The 15,216-nt window shown below is 62.6% G+C and overlaps 2 protein-coding genes across 7 annotated transcripts; one reads left to right on the forward strand and one right to left on the reverse strand.

Annotated features, from left to right (window-relative positions):
• Positions 1-511: 511 nt before the first annotated feature.
• ZMAT5 (zinc finger matrin-type 5) lies at positions 512-13,518 on the reverse strand. 6 transcript variants are annotated; one of them, XM_083804072.1, is made up of 6 exons: positions 13,381-13,518; positions 9,418-9,646; positions 8,669-8,731; positions 8,364-8,444; positions 3,459-3,570; positions 685-909 (listed from the first exon to the last, which is right to left on the reverse strand). In XM_083804072.1, exons 2-6 carry the CDS (start codon positions 9,542-9,544, stop codon positions 780-782), a joined length of 513 nt encoding a protein of 170 aa, XP_083660198.1. In that variant the 5' UTR covers positions 9,545-9,646; positions 13,381-13,518; the 3' UTR covers positions 685-779. The 6 variants fall into 6 exon arrangements, with proteins under 6 accessions (XP_083660195.1, XP_083660196.1, XP_083660198.1 ...); XM_083804071.1 differs by having other exon boundaries at positions 3,459-3,573; XM_083804073.1 differs by having other exon boundaries at positions 9,418-9,649; positions 13,381-13,510.
• Positions 13,483-15,042, forward strand: UQCR10 (ubiquinol-cytochrome c reductase, complex III subunit X). The gene is made up of 2 exons (XM_083804076.1): positions 13,483-13,709; positions 14,774-15,042. Exons 1-2 carry the CDS (start codon positions 13,569-13,571, stop codon positions 14,819-14,821), a joined length of 189 nt encoding a protein of 62 aa, XP_083660202.1. The 5' UTR covers positions 13,483-13,568; the 3' UTR covers positions 14,822-15,042.
• The last annotated feature ends 174 nt before the right edge of the window (positions 15,043-15,216 follow it).

Raw genomic sequence — 15,216 nt, forward strand, 5'->3', positions numbered from 1 at the left:
GGAGCCGGGCACCGAGCGGGGCGCACGGCCCTGAGCTCTGGGGGGTGGCGGCCAAGCCAAAGCTGCGCCCTGTGAGCACCCTCACCTGCTCCCGGAGGTAGGAGGAGAGGAAGGGCAGGCGCTGGGGCAGGCAGAGCGAGCCCCTTCCCCGTTTGCGCTCCCCACGTTCACGCAGTCCCTTCGCGCCCGATACTTGACTTTTATTTGCCACTGGCCTGATCCCAACGCCCAGTCCTGGCCAGCCAGCTCCCACAGCAGGGAGTGACCCACAGATACCTGCCCCGTTGGCACTCACCCCTTACTTAATTTCCTGGAGCAGGAGGAGCCTCGGAATGTTTTTTCCTCCTTGCTTCTCGCCTCCAGCGTGGTGGGAGCAGGAGCACGGGGCTTTCGGGAGCTCCCCGAGCTCTTCATTAGGAGCTCCAGCACCTGAACCGAAGCAGCGTTACCCACCGCATTTAACAGAAGCAAACGTAAGTCATCAACGCGGAGAGGAAATATTCAGCAGCAATTTTTAAAGGCCTGCTTACAGCTGCCTTCCCCAACCTGCACGGGCTGCACAGGCGGCAGCCGTGCGAGCGGGGCCGCAGCTTCGCTCCCCGTTTGGGGAGCACGGCGACGACCCCCGGGGACCAGCTCGACCCACCGGAGGCTGCCAGGCGAGAAATAACACGAGGCTGCGATGGGGGGGGGGGGAGAATTTTATTAAAATAAAAGCATATGTCAATAATTCAGAGCCTTTCTCAGGCGAAGGCGATGTCCAGCCCCAGCAGGGGACCTCAGCCCCACTGCAGGTCGGGGGGCAGCGGCCACCCCCCGGCCGGGGGGGCCTGCAGGGACGGGGGCAGCTCCTGCGGCGGCGGCCAGCCCGGCGGGTACTGGAAGGGCACTGGTTTCTCAGGCAGGGCGCTGCGGAGATGGGAGAGGAAAAGGGCAGAGATGAGCCGTGGCTGACTTGGATCGAGAGCATGGTCCCGCTTGGGGACACAGCGGTGTCCCTAGGGGGTGAGCCCCCTCTGCTTGTCCCGAAAATAAAGCCTCGGAGGAGACGAAGGGGAGCAGCAGAGGAGGGGTTCGGCCATGGGCACGCAGGTGTGTTCCCCCCCTCTCGAACCAAGAGCAGAGCTGCCTGCCTGACCCCAAAATCCCACTAAATAGCTGCTGTTTGCCAGCCCCACGCCCAGCAGCGAGACAAGGTGCGAGCACCACCTGCAGCTCTGCGGGGGCTGCAAAGCTGCTGGCGGGGGGCACAGCCCCGGAGCAGCGCTGACCCCAGCCCCGCCGTCCCCCAGCTGCCCACGGCTCCCTGCACAGCTGAGCTTTGAGTGAGCCACATCGGCAGATGTTTCCGTGATCTCTTCCCGAGCAGCCCTAATCCCAAGGCAGCTGCACACTTCCCAAAGGACAAGGACCCCTCGGAAGCGGAGGAGCTGCCAAAACGCCAGGGTGTTTTCACAGAAGCACCCTTCACCAGAGGGAAGAGGCTTTCTCCTCCGGCTCACAGCCTGGGGAACACTTTTTCTCTCTCCCGCTCCTATTTATTAGGGGAGGCTGCTGCAAGCATCACGCGGGACAGAAGTGCAGAACGAGAAGCATCGCTCCCTTGTCTCCAGCCGGAGAAAGAGCTGGACCGGGACAGGTTTAAACCCCCAGGAAACGTGCCCTTTCCTTAATTCCTCAGCACAGGAAACTCACTTGTCCTTCAGCACAAGCCCTGACAGCAGCCTCCCAGCTCCGATCATGATGGTTCCTTTTAATTGTGACGCCAGAAGAGATGTAATTGCGCTCCCTTACATAACGCTCCGGGGGAGCAGCACCCTCCTCTCCCTGCAGGGCCGGCGACGTGGCCGAACGCCAGCTCCCCAGGTCAAGCACTGTGTTTTCTGAGCAGCCAGCGCAGAGCGAGGCCACCTGGCCTGAAGCTTCTCCCCTCGGTGGAGGCTTGGCTGCAGCGAGGCATCTCCCCGGTTACACGCGGGTCCCGCGGCAGCGGGCAGGGAGCAGGACAGGGCGCGCTGCGAGGCGGAGCGGCACGGCTCTCCCTTAGCGAGCTGCTCCGCGAGCCGCGGAGCTGACGGATAGGGAGGATGCTGTCTGGGCACTCCACTCCCCGGCGTCTCATCGGATGCGAGCGCTGTCGGAGGCTCACCTGCTGCTGCAGCGCTCAGACCGGCCGCCCCACGCGGGCTCTCCGGTGTTGGTAAGGGTCAGGGCTGTTCCCTTCCCCGAGGCACTACTGGGGTCCCCTCCCCTGCCCTCGCCCATTTCCACGACACCTCCCGGGGCCCCGAGCCCTTCCTGGCGGAGGCAGACAAGGGGGCTCCGTGGCCGTTAGGGCGGACACACGCGCTCCAAGCACAACGAGACCTCTGGCAGACGAAGCGAAGCGCACCGCTGCTCAGAAGGGCAACGGCGGGGCTGGAAAGGACACGAGGGGAGAAGAAAGGTGACGGCGACGGACACCGTCGAGGCCAGACACGGCAAGAGAAGCGCCGAAGAGCTGGTGTTGGTTTGCTGCAGCAGATGGTCTCGGGGCCTGTGGGGGCGGAGAGGCTGGGTGGAAAGCAACAACCCGAAAAACGCCGGGTCTGGTGCGTGCTTGGAGGCAGCAGGGACCAAATAACGATGGGAGGCTGGGAATTCTGCTGGGTACTGTCTGCAGGAGAGGCTCTGTCCCGAGATCGAGGGATCTTGGGCAGGACAAACAAAACAGGGCAAGCAAAACAGGGGAGGGAGCTTGCTGCTGCCGGCGAGCACGGCTGCAGGGCGAAGAGCAGCCAGGCTGATGGATGGAGGGAGCAGAGCGCAACGCGCCCAGACAAGCACCAGAAGGAAGATCCTGCCCAGACCAAACACGGAGAGGACAGGAGCAAACATTAAAAAAAAAAAAAAGAACAAAAGAGAGATTTGGCACCTGCCCAAATGTCATCCAATTAAGCCTGCGGCACAGTCAGGTGAGCGAGGGAACAGCAGGGACCCGCAGGCAGGCGTCCCGCTGCCGTGAGGAGGAGCTAATCCCACCCTCTGCCTGGCGAAGGAGAAGGCAGGGACGGGCAGAGATGCGCAGACAGGGCAGGCAGAGGATGGGGGAGCTGGCAACAGATGAGCCCAGCCTCCTGTCACCCACAGCAGGCATCAATAACTCAGCGCCGCCGCCGCCGCGGCCTCCCAGACACGTCCGTGCGCGCTGCCAAGGGCACAGGGGTACCCTCTGCCTGCCTTCCCCGGGGGAGCAGCCGCAGGCAGCGGGACCTGCCTCGCCCCCAACGCCGTGGGGACGCACGTGCACGTGTCCCTGAGGCAGGTGTGCCACGCTGGGTCTGCGTGCGGGTCCCCGCGGGTGCCAAGAGCACCGTGCGGCTCTGGTACCAAGCAGGGTGGCAGCCCTGGCCACCTGCATGGTCCCCAAGCCCTCTCGTGGGATCCCACCTCCCTGGGATGCCCCCAGCCCCCGGTACCTGTTGCTCTGAGCCGCGCTCAGCCTCTTTGCCCTCTTCTCCAGCCAGTCCTCGATGGTGCCAAGCGGGACATCCGCTCCCTCCTGCCGCAGCTCCTTCAGCCGCTGCTCCCCTGCTTGAGAGAGGGCTGTCAGACGCTTGCCCCGCACCCCTCTCGCTCCGTTACCCCCAGAGCTCATCACCCTGCAGAGTTTCTTGGAGTCGAGAGTTTGCAGCTTGCCCGCAGCACCCCCTCCTCCTCCACTGCCTGCCGTCGGACGCTCGCCGCCTGGAGCGCTTGGCTGGGGGGCAGCTGGCATCTCCCCGGGGCTGATCGCTGCCTCCTCCTCCTCACCTCAAGCACTCCCAGGCAGCTCACAGGAGCTCCTGCATTTTCTCCTGCAGGCTGGAGCGAGCAGGGCAGTGCCAGCAGAAACCTCGGCTGCCCACCCAGAGGCAGGGCAGAGGCAGAGCAGCTGTCAAGCTTCCAACCCCCCCCCGTCACCCAGGGGGGCGAGTAGGGCAGCCCGGCGTTCACCAGCACCTCTCACGGCGCAGAGATCGGCCACGGAGCTCCCCGGTGCCCCCCGACAGCAGGGACGGAGCAGCAGCGGGTGCTCGCACACCCTTGGCACAGTCCTACTCCAGACGGACGCTCGGCGCCATCACACCTCCAGCCTAGTGGAAAGTTCCCAAGAGGGAACGTGATACTTCGGGAAAAATATGATATTAACAAAAAGGACGCCGAGGCAGCTGCGTGTCGTCCCCCTTTGCTCACCAAACCCTCCGGGGACAAGCGCTTTGGGGACCCCCGATCCCACCTGGAGATCCAGCAGTGCCCCCCTGGTGCCGGCCACCTGCAGCCGTGCCCAGCAGGAGCCGGCGCTGCGCCCCACCGCCGTATGTCACGCCTTTTAGGAAAATATTATACGTTTCCAGACAGGGTGTGAAATTAATATCGCTTGGGCAGAGTGAAGGATCACTCCATCCCAGTGGTGGCACCCAATTATTCATCTGCCTGTTGAATATTCATGAGGACGGCCCCGACGACGTGCGACACAATGCGCAGCCCGAGATGGATAATTTGTCACCCGGCCTCTCCAGCCGCTGCGAGCAGGTGACGATGCGCTCGCCGCCACCACGAGGCGAGCCCGACGTCGGGGCGCTGCTCTGCAGCCCAGCGATAAGGACGCCGGCTGGAAACGGGGCTGTTCAGGTCTCCCGGGGTTCTTCTGGAGGAGCAAAGTGCCAGCGGAGCCGCGCAGGGCCGACCCAGAGCCTGAGGGCAGCGCAGGACACGAGCTGTGCGGTAAGCTGGGCACTTGGCTCCGGCTCGGACACGTCAGCCTTCCTCAGCAGCACCGACCGCGGCCACCTTGGGTCCCTTGGGTCCCAGTTTCTCCCCCTGCTGAGGACCGGGCACCTCCGCGATGAGCGGTGCGGCCGGGCCGGGAGGCAGCGGGTGTGGGCACACGCCTGGCTCTGCTGCCAGGACACGTGTCCATCAGGGGCACAGCTCTGCCTCATCCTCCTCCGAGGTATGCACGTCCCATCTGAGGGCCGCCAAACCCTCCAGCAGATTGCAAACGCTCCCTGAGTGCCAACAGGTGCTGCAAGAGGAAATTCAGGACCACAATTAGCGGCCCTCGCTCCTCATAAATGCCCGCGCGGCGAGGCAGGGGTGAGGGCCCTGCCTTCTCACCGGGGTGTTTGCCTCAAAGCCTAATTACAGCCAATTAAAAGAGCGGCTGAAGTCATTATGTGCCTCTCTAATGATGCCGGAGTAGAATTCCGGATTTACCTTTCTTCCCCGTGCACCTTTTAGCACGAGCTGCCCCCGCTCCGAAATAAAACCAAGGAACCCCCAGGCTTTGACTCGCGAGGAGCCCGAGGCGCACATCCAGCCCGGCTCAGCGGGCCGACGTGGATCCTCCCGGACCAGGCACCGCCACCAGCACCGAGCGGGCCGCCCAGCAGAGAGGCTGACGTGATCCTTCAGCTCCCTGCCTGGACGGGACGCGGGGGCTGCCCGGACCCACCCCCCATGCACAGGACCAGCAGCAAACGGCGGCTGAGGGACGGGGACGGTGCCGCCCTCGACACGAGCACCTTTGCAGGTCGCCGCCTCGCAGCCAGCGATGAGAGCGCGCTCCTCGTCCTGCTCCTCGGCGAGTTCAGCCCCCAGCAGCCTTGGCCGTGCTCTCCCAAGCACCGGGACGGGTCAGCAGCACTCACCCAGCCGTGCTCCTCCTCTCCCTCGCAGCTCCGGCTGGCCGGGGCTAACCCACGGGGCTGCCTCGTGGCGATGCCGCGAGCAGGAGCGACGCAGAGCAGCAGGGAGCCCGTAGCTCCGAGCAAGACGCCGCCGGTTTGACGGCGACTTTTCCTGACGTGAGTGTACTGAAGACGACATCCTGGAAGCGTCCCCGTGATGAATGATGCGGCAGATGCAGCAGGAGGAGGCTTTGATGCGGTAACAGCTGGGGATGTGCCTCTCTCCCCGCTGACGGTGGGGACTGTTGCTTCCCTGTGAGCGTATTCTACCGGGTGCGGAACTGCCAAAGCCCAACTAGGACATGCTCCGAGCTCTTATAAAGTGTCCAGAAACGTTCCCGTTTAAGCCACACGACTAACACAACCAACGGGGCGAGCTCCCCACGTTAAGAAGGCCAAACATCATAAACACGGTGACGTTTCCTTCGGCTGTTAACCAAACGCATCGTCAGCAAGAGAAACCTGCTGCCAGAGAAGTACCAACACCGCGCACCCCACAGGGACACGAGGACGTGCTGGACGAGCACCGAGCCTCCTGCAGACCAACCTGCCATCACACACGCTTGCTTTAAACTCTCTCCTCAGCCTCACCACCTGAGACATTGATGCTTCGCCGTCTAAGGAGTGGTGTAATGTCCCCACGACACATCCGACGGCGGCTTGGCACCCGCGGCTGTTCATTCTGTCCGGACTAGCGAGTTACGTACGGGCTCCACCGCTCCTCCCCGGTGTCCTGCTGAGCTCTGCCCTCCACCAAACCCCTTCAGGCTCTCTGCAGGCTCAGCTGGTCGGGTTGGGGGGGTCTGCGTGACCCTCAGCTTGGCTCACACGGGATTTCTGTGGGCCACCACCAGGAGAGAGGCGAGCAGGATTTCCACGGGAGAGGCAGGCAGGACTTCGCTCCGCAGCCCGGCGCTCGGCACGGAGCAGCACAGCCGAGGAGGAGGCACCCTGCCGTCCCCCGGCCATCGCTCCTCGAAGCCTAATTGTTTAATTAAATGTTTGACTTGGCAATACAAACGCAAGGTTTCCAAGTAATCTCCCAGGACTCGGCTCTCTCCTAGCCAATTCCCCGCTCCCACCTGACCCATCTGACACAAGCCAATGCTCGGGAACACGTGTAATTGGCAAGGAAGGCCGCCCGAGCGCAGGGCAGCTCGCCACACTTCCCCTGCAGCTCTGCTCCTCTCCAGGGAGCTTTCTCTCCCCCTGCAACAAAGCCTTCAGTGCCTGGAAGTGCCGCGGGTTCCTGCGGGCAGGCTGATGTCCGAGGGCCAGCGGGGAGCCCCAGCCCTGCACGCACCCCAAACCCCGTAGGCACGCACACGCTTTCAACACTTCAGCCTGTTTTTGCCAGCCTTGTGGCAAAACAGCAGCTGGCTGCAGCTCGCAGGCTGAGCTCTGCTCGGAAGCTGGGCTGCGGCGGCCCCGCACTGCTACGCCCAGTCCTGGGCTCCCCAGTGCCACTGGGGCTTACTGGGGGGAGTCCAGCAAAGGGCCACGCTGATGACGAAAGGTCTGGAGCACCCGAAACACAACGGGAACGGGAAGGCTCAGGGGGATCTCACCTGTGGGGGCACATACCCAGGAGATAAATGACGGAACCAGACTGTGCTAAACGGTGTCCAGGGGAAGGGGAAGGGGCAATGGGCGCAAAGCGAAATGCAGGAATTTCCCTTTAAACTTGAGAAAATACGTTTTTGCTGTAAAGGCGGTCAACCACTGACGCAGGTTGCCCACAGTGGAGCTCCAAGGTGGAGTCTCCATCCCTGGAGGTGCTCAGAGCACCCCCGGACACGGCCCCGAGCAGCCTGCTGCGTTCACCCTGCCTGCAGCAAGGGTGGGCTGGGCCTGGGTGGTCTCCAGAGAGGACCTCAGGCACTCAGTTCTCACCAACACCTCACTCACATTTTCTCTAAGCACAGGAGCAACGAATATTACAGGAAAACAGAGCTGCATTCTTTTTAGGGCACGGAGGCAGTACTCTCGGCAAGATAAAATTCTCTTGGTACAGAAAAATGCTTCTGCTCTCTTAGTACAAAAAAAAAAAAAAAAGGAGCCCACTCCCAGCAGGGGAGCAGGTGCTATTTGCCTTCTGCCCAGGCTTCAATTCCACCCTACACCACGTCAGCAGGGGCTGTTTCTGGATCCAGGACCCCGTATCCTCCGCTCAGAATAACGCACCTGATCATAGCTAGCTTCTCACGAGAGTGGAAGCAGCGGGTCCTTGGTCATAGCAGAGAGTCAGGGGGAAGTCAAATCCATAAATTCAAGGGGAAGCGATGTACCAGTGCCCTCTGCTGCTGACAGTTTTTATTCCCTGACTGAACAAAACCCCAAGGGCTCGGAAAGCCCACCCTCAGCTTCAGATGCTCGCTGCTAAGCGGTAGCGGCACTGCTCAGCTCTTCAGCTTTGTGTCTGTGCCAGCAGACCAAGAGCGGCAAGCATCTGAAAAACGGCAGCGCTCACAGGCAGCCCACAGGCTGGCACAGCCAGGGCAGGCAGCCGGGAGGCACCCACGTCCACACACAGCACAGGACCACGAGCTCTCGCTGCACAGCTCCTCGTGCGCCCCCCGGCAGCCCACGCTCCCCGCAGCAGCTCCCCCCTTCCTCAGAGACCGCTGGGCAGCTTCTGGTTCCAGGACTCACCCTGCACCTGGGCGCTCAGCTTCTCCAGGTCCTGCTCTGTCATGTGGGAAAATCTGCAGTTGGACCCGAAATCACACTGCCCTGCAACGGAAGCCGCGGGGAGCCCCGTGAGAGCCGCACGCACGAGGCCCTCCCACGGAAACGTGCCTGCAAACCCAGGATCCGCAGCACTCAGGACGCACAGACCCAAGCCCTTCGCTCCCTCCAGGGAGGATGCACACCCCGGGGCTCCCCTGAGCAGCCGCGGCAGCTCACGAAGGAGCTGCGGTAGCTCGGGCAGGTATTTCCAGCTCCGGAGAACTCACCTGTTTGCAGAAACTTCCGACACGGTTTCTTGCTCTGCTCCTCTTGCAGGATGGCAGCAGCATCTGGGGGAGAGGAAAGACAGAACACGGGACAGGGTCAGACCTCCTGCACGGTGACACCCCGCCCGTCCCATCATGGTCCCATGCACGTCCGTTGACTAACGGGAAGACATTTTACGTGATAGTCGCGAACTCCAGCAAACAGACAGTCCCCATCTACACCCCAGGCTTCAGCTTTTCACCAGCTTGCTGATAACACCTTCCCTCCCCATCCAATTGGGGCAAAAGAAGCATGACGGAACAGCAAGGACTCTGCAACACTTCTGTGGAGCACAGGCAGACCAGGCAGGTTAGCGGGGCTCTCAGAAACCCCATGGGCAGGCCCCACTGAACCCCGAGCTGAGCTGCGAGCAGACCCCAGTGCCGTGGTCCTTCACCTCCCAGGGATGTGCTGGGGAAAGCCCCATGCTACGGCCGCTCCCATGGGCTGTGGAAGAACTTGCACCACCTGATGTGAATGTCTGGAGATGTCTGGAGGCAAGACGAGACAAACCGTCAGCGCGGGGACAAGGGATTTTACCAACCAGAGGAAAATCAAGGGCTGCAGCCGGGGGAGAAGAAACGCACGAGGCGAGCGCGTTCAAGCCCCCGACTCACTGCCACAGACCGGAGGGAACACAAAGGATCGGCGCTGGCTTGGTTTCACCCGATCCCCCAGCCCTGGGACGGAAGGGGCAGGCGGCACCCACCTCGGAACAAGTCGTACCAGGCCCTCTTAGCCCGCAGATGCTGCACTCCGTTGAGGTGTTTCTTCCTGTTGTGGAGGTTGTCCTGGAAGGAGCGGTCGCAGTAATCACAGAAGTACCTCTTCCCCATCTCTCTTCCAGCAGAGCAGCCTCAGCGCCGCCCGGGAGCCATCAGACATCCTCGCCCCGGGTACGGAGAAGGACGTGCCGGAGGATCCGAGATTTACAGCGCCTGCTTCCGAAGGAGAACAACTTCAGTCATTTAGGGCTGGCAGGCGGAGGAGGGGGTGAGACCCGACAGCATATACCCCTGCCCATCAGGGGCCGGCAAGGCAGCGCCCGCTGCGTGTGCGCGGGGGAAGCCGGCTCCCGTCTCCCACTCCCACCTCCGTGGCTCTGCCGAGCGACCTCCCCGTGCCGCGGCACCGGGGGGCTCAGCCCGCAGCGGCCCCGCGAGCCCGGGGCTCCACACGCAGGGAAGGCGGCCGCAGGGGCCACCCAGCTCCGGAGGCCGAGGCCGCCGCAGCAGCCGGGGCCCAGGATCCCAGCCCGGGGCCACAAATCACGGCACAGGCGAGAGGAAGGAACTTCCCCGTGCCCGGCCCTGCGAGGGGAGGCAGAAACCGAGGGATGCCGTGGGGACGGCAGGCCAGCTGAGCCTGCCCGTGCTGCAGGAGGGCTCCCAGGGGTGCCCTGCTCCCAGGGGTGCCCTCCTCATCCTCCCCAGCCTCGGGCAGCGAGGTGCCCCTGCTCTGCCAAGCGCAGCACCCGCAGGAGCCGAGCCCTCGGGCGCAGCGGTGAACCCGGCCCCGCGGGAGCCGCGAGCTCTCTCCTCGTGAAATCGTGGCACCTGATAAACGCCAAAGATGGATAGGCCGGCAGATGAGCTCCCAAAGCAAATCTCCGGCTTTAGACGCCTTGACAGCCAAACGCGCTTAACAAATGGCGTGGCGAGCAGCGCGAGAAATAAAGATTTTATGAATAAAACCCGGTCAGAATCAATCACAGCCTCCCTCAAGTCCTCAGGCCCAGCGGGCAGAGCAGCGCCAGGCGAGCCCTGAGCGCGGCCGAGAGCTGCTGCCTCGAAACCACGTCCCTGAAACCCCCGGCGCTCACCCCGGGGCACAGCCTCCTCCGTCTGCACCCGGCCGTGGTGCGTCCCACAGACATCTCCGGAGTTTTTTGAGTCGGGCTGCAGGCCCTCACATCGCAGGTAAAGCGTTGGCAGAGTCAGCCCAAGCTGAAATCTCCTCACTGCAATTTCCTTGCTCCCTCCGCTACACCTCACCTTGCTCCAGCTGCACCGCGCCGACGCTTGGAGGTGCAACCCAGCCCGGTTTGGGGGCTGGAGGTCTGGAATTGGGCTTCTCCAGCCCGAGGAGCCCCAGCCAAACGCTGCTTAATGAACGTTATCCCGTAATTGCCCCCCAGTCCTCTACCAGACCAGCCCCGAGTTGTGCAGCTGGCCGTGGGGCTGCCGGCAGCCAGAGGGGCGGCTCCTGCTCTCGGTGCCCACCGGCGAGCTCTGCTGCGGCTTTTAGGAACCAAAAAACCTCCCTGCCACGGCCCGCCGAGGTTTCTGGTAACACGAAGGCTTCCTGCTTCAGCCCCGACTCCCGCGCTGCTCCTTGGCAGAAGCAGCCGCTGTGAAGGACGGAAAACCGAACCGGGCTGTGCAGCGGTCCCACACAAATCCCCACGGATCCTGATGGGAATTCTGCCCGCAGAAGCCCAGCAGCAGCCAGCCTCTGAATTCAGACTTCCTTTCGTCGCTCTGACAGCGATAATCGCAGCGGAGAAAAGCCCCTACGGATTTCGGGCAGGCAGAGCCCACGCCCCAGGGGAGCTGGCTCCCAAACTCTCACAGCAATTCCCACTGCGGGGGACGAATGGAATAATAAATAAAAAACCACGCAGTTAGAGGAGCACCAGATCCTGCCGGAGATCTCCCCTCCGCAGATTACGCCGAACACGTTATTTTCATCTTTTTAAGAATTCAACTGCGTGGATTATCCGGGCTGGGCCCTGGCAGCTCCCCGCAGTACCAGCACGCCGCAGCACTTCGCGCCGAGCGAGGACGTACGGGGAAAAGCTGCTTCTGAGCAGCCCTGCCCTGCCTAACCTACTTCCGTTCTCCCAACTGGCTCCGACGGTAAGCAAAGAGCATTATTCAGCTGAAAACAGTGCCGCTGTCTAACGGAATCCATCGCCGTCACTAGGAAATAAAGCAAACGTGGCTGCTTTATGGAGAACCGCCTCAGCTCGGCCCGTTTCCTTTTAACGTTTTTAGACCCCCTAATTTGCGATTGAATTCAGGCAAACAGACCCCTGCACCCACACGCAGCCACGAACGACTTCAGACGGGCTTTGTACCAGATTAAGTGTTGTTCTGCCTAAATCCAATTACAAAAATCAGGGCTTTTGTCTTCTATCTCGACGCTTTAAAGTATTAACAGAAGAATCCTCCACCTTAAGCCCTTCGGAGCGATGTTTTATAAGAAATGCCACGTTCTGAGATGAAATGGAAAAAAATTGCCGTGTTCTGCGACCCCCAGCAGGTGTTTCACTCGGTAAAACTCGAGGCACGAGCCCGCGTGCGTCGCCTCGTGTTTCCTCTCTTGGATTCCTGCTCTGCCAGCTGCAGACCTCGTTCAGGACTCTGAGGCTCCTCGCGCTGACCGCCCCGGGACGAAGGATCCCCCGATCGAGAGGGACGAAGGATCCCCCGAGCAGAGCACCCTGAGGCCTCGCTGTCCGGGCCGCGGCCCCAAGCTCCTGCGTTCTCAGCCCCGGCTCGGGGCCGCTCCAGCCACTTCGGGTCCCCGGGTGTGAAGCTGACGAAATCCCGGTGCCAGGCTGACGGCGCTCGGCTGCCAGTTTAAACGTGCCCGTACCTCTCTGGGGACGCGCAAAAAGCCCGCGGCACCTTCACAGCGACGGAGGGCCGGGTGAGTTTCCTTTACACCTGGCGTAAATCCGTACCGGCACCAAGCCGACAGTCACACGGACGCGGCACGGTGGTGCCAGGTGGGGCAGGTCCGTCAGAGCCAGCCCCGGCACCAAACTTTGCAGAACCGTCACCGAGCTGCCCGAGGGATCCCGACACCGAACTCGGTGCCAGGCGGGGCGAGGGCAGGGACGAGGCACCCGCCAGCCCCTGTGGGTCGCACCAAGGCGTTTCGCGGGCCCTGGCCCAGGACCCCCCGTGCAGGCCAGCGACCGAGGAGCTGGGACAGGCGAGGCGACGGCGCCGGCCTCACCGGGACCTGCTGGGAACCCGTGCAGGTGCTCGCCCAGCAGCGGCCCTGCGGTGGGGCGGCTCCAGCATCGGGATCCTCGCCCTGAGCACGCGTCTACCGGGGGCCGGCACGGGCAGGGGCAAAAGCAGGGGCAGGAGTGGGGGCAAAAGCAAGGGGTTACGAGTGGGGGGCAGGAGGAGGAGGAGCAGGAACAGGGGCTAAAGTAGGGGCAGGAGCAGGAGGGGGGAGGCAAAAGGAGGGGCAGGGAGGAAAGAGGAGGAGAAGGAAGAAGAAGAGGAGGAGGAGGAGGAGGAGGAGGAGCAGGGGCTAAAGTAGGGGCAGGAGCAGGAGCGGGGGCAAAAGCAGGGGCAGGGAAGGGGCGGGGGGAGGAAGAAGAGGAGGAAGAGGAGGAAGAGGAGGAAGAGGAGGAAGAGGAGGGGCAGGAGAACGGGCACTGGAGCAGGAACAGGGGCAGGAGGAGGAGGAGAAGGAGGGAGGGCAGGGGGCAGGAGGAGCAGGAACAGGGGCAGGGGCTAAAGTAGGGGCAGGAGCGGGGGCAAAAGGAGGGGCAGGGAGGAAAGAGGAGGAGGAAGAGGAGGAAGAGGAGAAGGGGGGGCAGGAGGAGGAGGAGGAGGAGCAGGGGCAGGACGAAGAGGAAGAGGAAGGGCAAGTGCCCGCCGGCAGCACCCCCCCGGCCTCCAGCCGCCCCCCCCCGCTCCCCGCTCACCGCCCGCGGGGCCTCCGCGCCGCGCCGCCGGCCGGGAGCCGCGCCTACAACTCCCAGAACCCCCCTCCCACACCGACTCGCGCGGCGCCTACGCCTCCCAGCGTGCCCCGCGGCGGGGCGGTGCCTACACTTCCCAGCGTGCCCCGCGGCGAGGCGGCGGCGGCGCAGGCGCAGGAGGCGCGGGCAAGATGGCGCTGCTGCGGCAGGCGTACAGCGCGCTGTTCCGCCGCACGTCCACGTTCGCGCTCAGCATCGTGCTGGGCGCCGTCCTCTTCGAGCGCGCCTTCGACCAGGGCGCCGACGCCATCTTCGAGCACCTCAACGAGGGGGTAAGGGCGGGCCCGGGGCCGCCCCGCCGCGGGGACGGGCCCTGAAGGTCAGCGCGGCCCTGCCCGCGCCTCGCGGGGCTGCGGGCCCGGGGCGGGCGGGGGGTGCGGGGCCGGGCCGGGCACCGAGTGCGGGGCCCTCTCCAGAGCGCCTCGGGCGGCCGCGCCGTCCGCCGGTGCCGTGCCCTGCGGCGGCCTTCGGCCCTGTCAGCGCTCGGGGCCCGGTTTCAAGGGGAAGCCGAGGCGCCTCGCTGCTGGAAGGAGCTGCCCGGCGTCCTCCGCCCGCTGCTCGGCCTCGGGAGCGGCTCAGAAGTCAGCTGAGAGCCGCACGCAGAGCCGCGGTGTCACCGCTGTCAGAGCTGGGAAAATTCAGCAAGAACAAGAGCAGGGGCCCCGGCCCCGGCTTCTTAGCAGCAGTCACTGCTGTAACGTTTGAACTTTGCGCTCAGCTCCTTCTTTAATTGTAGCTTTAAGCTTCTACGCGTTAACGTTTTCTTAAGCAGGGATTGAAAACAAAATTAACTTTAAAAAAATTTAAAGTGTTTTCTGGAACAAGCAGGAAAGCACCACACGCACGGTGTTCCCGTTAGTCCTGATCACACCGCCAGATTTCCCAGCCGGGGTCGGGTCCCTTCGTGCGTCCCGCATCTCCCCAGGCAGAACGGCCTGCTCGTGGGGGGGGCGAGTCCTGGCGCTGAGCGGAGCGCTCCTGGCATCTCTGCGTTGTGGAGGCAGAGAGCAGGGAGGGCTCCAGCCCCTGCCCTGTCTGTTCTCAGGGCCTCTGGGTGCAGGACAAAAGGTTCCACCAGGTCTGTTCTGCGTGAGCTCCGTGAACAAGGAGCAGGCTTGTGGCGCTTGGCTGCGTGTCCTGAAACCTTTATGTTGCGCTGGTCACAGCGGGCATGGGGCACACATAGGACATGTGTCCCTACAGGTTCTTCTGTCCCCTAGTGTCTGTTAGCGATGTAGGTTTCATAACAACTTGTTTTAAAGTGAAGCTTTATCCTGGTACCACTGAAACACGAGCTAAGATAATTGTTTCCTTTTTGTTGTTTGTTTTTGCACAGAAACTGTGGAAACACATCAAGCACAAGTATGAAACGAGTGACAACTGAAATGCTCAGCAGCAGGATCCAGTCTGGGGTGGCAAAAAACACTGCAGAGAAGGATTTGGTCTCCTGAAACCAGCTGGATCAAAATGGGATTGGGTTCCTGACCGCCTCCGAGCCAGATTGTATCAGCCACCTCCTGATACGATGTAAACTGCGTTGGACTCAAGGAGTTCTGCTGCTGTGTTGAAACTTCCTGTGTTAAAATAAAAAGTTCTTGGCCCCTGTCTCAGGCTCGCGTCTTTACTTGATTTGTCCTTGGTTCTGCCTGTAACTTCTCTCTACCTAGGAGATGAAGAGTGCTTAAGGACAGGCTCAGGTCACTGAGAAAGCTGTTCTCAGCAGGGTGGGAAAGCGCTTACACCGCCAGGGTCTGTAACAGCAACCTGGGCTTCTGCCTG

This window comes from Anser anser (genome assembly GCF_964211835.1).
Source record: "Anser anser genome assembly, chromosome: 18".
In the NCBI taxonomy this organism is placed as follows: Eukaryota; Metazoa; Chordata; class Aves; order Anseriformes; family Anatidae; genus Anser; species Anser anser.